Source organism: Octopus bimaculoides, chromosome 2, assembly GCF_001194135.2.
Source record: "Octopus bimaculoides isolate UCB-OBI-ISO-001 chromosome 2, ASM119413v2, whole genome shotgun sequence".
Lineage (NCBI taxonomy): Eukaryota > Metazoa > Mollusca > Cephalopoda > Octopoda > Octopodidae > Octopus > Octopus bimaculoides.
In genome coordinates, this window is record NC_068982.1 from 8,263,338 (window position 1) to 8,269,368 (window position 6,031).

Genomic DNA, 6,031 nt, shown 5'->3' on the forward strand with positions numbered 1-6,031 from the left:
ATATATATATATATATAAATATATAGTTTTAAGGAAAAGAACCAAGGTCTATGAACTCATCGATGAAAATTCACTGTCACATATAGAAAAATTAATAATTAAAAGCACAATAAATAAGTATAATATAATACAATATAATACATTTCCTGTATTTAATTCAAATATGAAAGTGAAAGTTGAAATATATGTTTTTTTGTTACCTGAACAAGGGTATATGCACAAGCCACAGGTTCTAGAGTATAGGTGAGTTTGTCAAATGTTACAATAGTGTTACGTCCCAATATAGTACAAGTTGATGGGCATTTTCTTTCTTCACAAGTCCACTTCCCCTTATAACACATGCTGCAAAAGTAAATGATAAAGTGCACTGTTCTCCATTTAAGCATTTTAATATCATTTTATGCAAACGAAATGGAAGACGATATCTTAGTATCACTTGTAGTAGAGAACTGGTGTGAAGAAATCAGAAAACTATTTTGAAAAGTAGAATATGGGAAATAATGAAATAGCTGCTGATTAGACAGTAGGCGTTGTTCTATGATAACCATTTATGTCTTAATGAGATTGTTAGCAGACAGAAATGGATATAAAGTTATTTCTTAAAGCTAAGAGATGAGGTAAAAATTTAAGTTTCATTATAACAAAAAAATGCAGATAGAAAATTTAATTGATGAAATCCTGGTGATTCCTGAGTGTTTAATCTATAATCTCCTGCTTGCCTACCATGCTTGTGTCATTGTGTACCATGTGACAATGCAATTGTGATACATATTCTACTGAGAAAAGTTAGCTAAGAAACTGAAGAAGCCATTATTTTTTAAATGCTAATAAGAACCATCTGGAACAGTATTGCTCAAATTTGTTTCAGTTACTGCTCTTTTTGTTTTATACTCTTACTCTTTTACTTGTTTCAGTCATTTGACTGCACCCATGCTGGAGCACCGCCTTTATAGCCGACCAAATCGACCCCAGAGTTTATTCTTTGTAAGCCTAGTACTTATTCTATCAGTTTCTTTTGCTGGACCGCTAAGTTACGGGGACACAAACACACCAGCATCGGTTGTCAAGCGATGCTGGGCAGACAAACAAACACACACACACACACACATATATGATGGACTTCTTTCAGTTTCTGTCTACCAAATCCACTCACAAGACTTTGGTTGGCCCGAGGCTATTGGAGAAGACAGTTGCCCAAGGTGCCACGCAGTGAGACTGAACCCGGGACCATGTGGTTGGTAAGCAAGCTACTTACCCCACAGCCACTCCTGCACCTTTATCTTTATCTTTTCTTTTACTTGTTTCAGTCATTAGACTGTGGCCATGCTGGGGCACCACCTTGAAGTTTTAGTCGAATAAATCGAACCCAGGACTTATTTTCTAAGCCTGGTACTTATCCTATTGGTCTCTTACTAAAACTTCCATTGGCCTCTTATTATGATTCAATGCTTCCTTTACAACGTATGTACATATCAACCCAAGGTAAATTAATTCCAGGTACTAGCTTGTCATAAGACTACTTACCAAAGTATAATCTTACTATGTGCTAATATTTGTCATCCTTACATAGTAATCCAACCATTAATATGTGGCTTTAGTCAAACTCAGACATATATTCTCAGTGTTTTATATATGCTCAGTATCTAACAGATATATAGAAATAATTAGTAGAAAGGGAACGAATTAAATTAAATATTTTTAAAAGAAATAAACCCACTACCAGCATTCCTTACCCAGGGAATGGTAGCATTTTTGTGATGTAGTAATAAAATAAATAATCAGACTATGGATGACTAAATTACAACAGGTATATAGCCCATTCTTTGTATTATAGTGCATTGTTGTACCATTGAAAACTTTTTATTCTTTACAGACAATACACAAAACTTCAAGCGAACTACAATACTCTCCTAAATGACATTAGAAATCTTGCAACCTGAAATACAGCAAATTGTCTTGGCTACAATGCTAGTTTGACATGAAGCTGGTATGGAATTTATTGATAAATGAAGAATTTAATTTTTTGTGTTTAACTGCACTTGACCATTGTACATAATGTTAGTTAGTTGGCACTCCGTCGCTTACGACGTTGAGGGTTCCAGTTGATCCGATCATCGGAACAGCCTGTTCGTGAAATTAACGTGCAAGTGGCTGAGCACTCCACAGACACGTGTACCCTTGGGGATATTCAGCGTGACACAGTGTGACAAGGCTGACCCTTTGAATTACAGGCACAAAAGAAACAGGAAGAAAGAGTGAGAGAAAGTTGTGGTGGAAGAGTACAGCAGGGTTCACCACCATCCCCTGCCGGAGCCTCGTGGAGCTTTAGGTGTTTTCGCTCAATAAACACTCACAACGCCCGGTCTGAGAATCGAAACCGCGATCCTATGACCGCGAGTCCGCTGCCCTAACCACTGGGCCATTGCGCCTCCACTGTACATAATTTAGAGATAAGAAATTGTATATCATGTGCAATAGTAAAATACCGAAAACAACAAAAAATATACCATTTTCTTCTACTTAATTGATACCGAACATTATGTAAAAAATGCAGTTTCTCAACTATTGAATATATTTTTAGAATCAGAAAATGATCCAACAAAATGCAAGACTCATTGCACATAAAGCATTGCCTTCTGAGCTGGTAGAAGTGGATTCATGTCAAAGAGTAATGATCTATGAGACTGCTATCTAGGTAATATCATCCATAGACAGATGAAACAATACCACAATAAATGTTGCATATCAATGTCCAAGTTCTACTATACTACAGGGAACCATACAACAGAGATTCCTCCTCCTCCTCCTCCTCCTCCTATGCATTCCTATCAAGCCCAGTTAAGGAGGTGTGACAATGGAGATGACTCTGTATCTATGAAAATCCATAGTGCATTTCAGAATATTACATACCATAAGCATTGTATAGAATTATTCTTTAGATGTATTATCAATACTTTCTGTTTGTAAATAGTCTGTATAAATATTTACAGCTTGGATCCTATTTAGCTTGCTAGATGTCAATAAAACAATAAATTTCATAAGGAAAATTAATAAGAACCAAAATGCTTAGAAAATGAAGATTTGTTTTTTACCAAAGATTACATTCCATTTTGACTTGAGATTTGGCTGGAAATTTCTTCCCTTCATATTCACAAGGACAATCTTGTAGATCAATACACTTTCCATTTTCATAGATTTTATTTTCAGGACAATGGCATCCAGGAGTGCAGAAGAAATTGCATGCAGAAATCTCTTTTCCTAAAACACTGGCACATGTTTTGGGACATGGTGGGGCACAATCACTGTATACCATGCCAAAAAGACATTCTTGTCCTAAGAAATATAAATTGTAGTCAGCTTATGCTAATTTATTCATAAAAAAACAAAACAAAACAAACTGGTAGAATAATGTAAACAACACTCAAAACAACACCAAAGCTGGTATAATGATAAAATGACATCATGTATTAAATATGGAAACCATAATTGACATAAAACAGAATTTGGAAAGCATCATCATCATCATCATCATTTAGCATCCATTTTCCATGCTGGCATGGGTTAGAACAATGCTTCTCACCTGGGATCCATATGGTCCCTCAGTGTCCATATAAAATTTTTTTTGAGCCCATGCAACGAAATAGCAAACTGGGGATCCAGAAGAGAATTTGAAGGGCCTCTGTAAAAGTTTTGCTTCAAATGTATGCATTGGTATGTATTGTAAGAAACAGCCACGTTTCTTTCTCTAACATTTTACATCAGTTCAACCTACACAAGTTAATGTGTGAAAAACAAAATAGGAATTCTAGAAGATGTTTCTATAAGACTACTGTTTAAACATCGAATGGTAATGGGGGTCCACCAGAATAAAATGGTTGAGAACCCCTGGGTTAGACAGTTTAACTGGGACTGTTAAACCAGAGAGCCATACCAGGCTCAAGTCTCATTCGCCTCCAGTCTCATTCGGCTCCAGTCTCATTTGGCTCCTGTCTCATTCGGCTCCAGTCTCATTCGGCTCCAGTCTCATTTGGCTCCTGTCTCATTCGGCTCCAGTCTCATTCTATGGCTGGATGCTCTTCCTAACACCAACCACTCCAAGAGTCTAAGGCAGTGGTTCCCAACCTGGGGTCTGCGGACCTCTGGTGGTTCACAAAGGTAGTACTGGGGACCCATGAACAGAATTCAAAATTTCGTATATATATAATATATATATATATACCAGGGATGTGCCATCTAGGTAGGCAAGGTAGGCACTGCCTACCTTGAATAAAATAGATCGATAGCAACATTTCCCTTTTATGGCAAAATATGCTCCTAATTCAATAAAATGATGAAGGTTACTCTGATTACTATGTATAAAATGCAAGATATTTGATTTTTTGTAGATTATGTAAGCATAATTCGCCCCTGCCTTTCAATCTCAGTATTTGAGCTATGCATAGCAATGCTGTAATACAGTGTGTTGTATACATTCCTACAACACCATTTTCTTTACATGTTATAAAGGCAGAAGTAAATCTACCTTCAACTCATTTGTGTGCCTGTGTTTCACTTATTTTTTTGAGTGTTTTACTACATAAAAAGTCACCAACAGCCTACCCTGAGTAATTACTGACAGCACATGCCTGATCTCTCTCTCTCTCTCTCTCTCTCTCTCTCTCTCTCTCTCTCTCTCTCTCTCTCTCTCTCTCTCTCTCTCTATATATATATATATATATATATATACATAAGGATAAACATATTAAAAGGGGTCTGTGGGAAAACTCATTTAGACAAAAGGGGTGGAAACCATTGTGAAAAGGTCAGGAACCACTGATCTAGTGGGTGCTTTTTTATGAGTCACTGGCACGGGTGCCTTTTATGTGTTACCAGCATGGGATCATCATCTTCATTTAGCATCCGCTTTCCATGCCGGGAATGGGTTAGACAGCATCTTTTGTTATCACAAGTAGACTTATTTTTGGTGTGGAGGAAATGGACAGTGATGGTAGCCATGAAAGGTTCAATGGGGCCAGTGAGATCAATGACCCCTGCAAGTAGTGAGATCAACACTGTTCGTGTTTCTTATGAATAATTGCAAGTTGACAAGTGCAGAAAATGGATATTGGCAATGGGGAAGAATTCTAGATAGCCAAAGTTTGCTTCCCAACCACATTTCTGGGTTCAGTCCCACTCCATGATACCTTGGGCAAGTGTTTTCTACTATAGGTTGTGCAGTGAGTAAAACAGATACTAAATAGTGAGGATTATTTGAAATTGATAATCATTGGGCATTTTCAAAGGGTTTTCTAAATCTCACTAAAAATATGAATATTGAACAAGCAATACTCACTACAAGGTGTATTAAGCCTCCAGTTTGGCACCGGAGAGCCAAATGATAAGCATTCAAAGGAAATCTCTGCCATTGCAGTACAAGCTGCTTGATATGATTCTTCTTTGGTTCCAGCTGCTCTCACAGAATTGTAACAATGGTACTTGAGCATTGGATTTGTAATCTAATTGAATAAAATAATATAATCGAATCAGAATAATTAATTTTGAATACAGCAGTATTCTTACATCATTTAATTTTTATTTCTTACATCATTTAATTCATATTTAACATGATTATCTATAATATATCATTTCAAAATAACATACAATTCAAATTTGAATATAAATTTTGTAGGAATATAACTTGAGAGTCAATTTTCATAGCTCATTCAACAATAGACATTCATAGCTTGACAACAGAAAATATAATTTTATTCTAATTTTATTGATATTTAGAATGAAACACTGTTAATAATTGAGAATATTTAAAAATTATTATTGATACTGCTTTTCCCACCCCAAAATTATACTATAATATTTAGCTAACTTTTTTTTATAAAACTGTGGAACTAAATTCTCATTATATTTTTGACGTTCTAAAAAATCATAAAGATTGGGAGAAAAAAGAAGAATGAAACAAACACAGCAATCATAGATTAGCAAATATATATATATATATATATATATATATATATATATATATATATATATATATATA

General features: G+C 35.4%; 1 protein-coding gene across 1 annotated transcript in view; it reads right to left on the minus strand.

The window, feature by feature from the left end:
• Window positions 1–6,031, minus strand: part of LOC128247133 (SCO-spondin-like) — a 61,006-nt gene that overhangs the window by 33,359 nt on the left and 21,616 nt on the right. Inside the window, exons 10-12 of the mRNA XM_052965953.1 lie at window positions 5,333–5,495; window positions 3,093–3,333; window positions 201–342 (exon numbers count right to left, since the gene is read on the minus strand). Coding sequence (XP_052821913.1) covers window positions 201–342; window positions 3,093–3,333; window positions 5,333–5,495 — 546 coding nt within the window. The remainder of the gene's footprint in view (window positions 1–200; window positions 343–3,092; window positions 3,334–5,332; window positions 5,496–6,031) is intronic.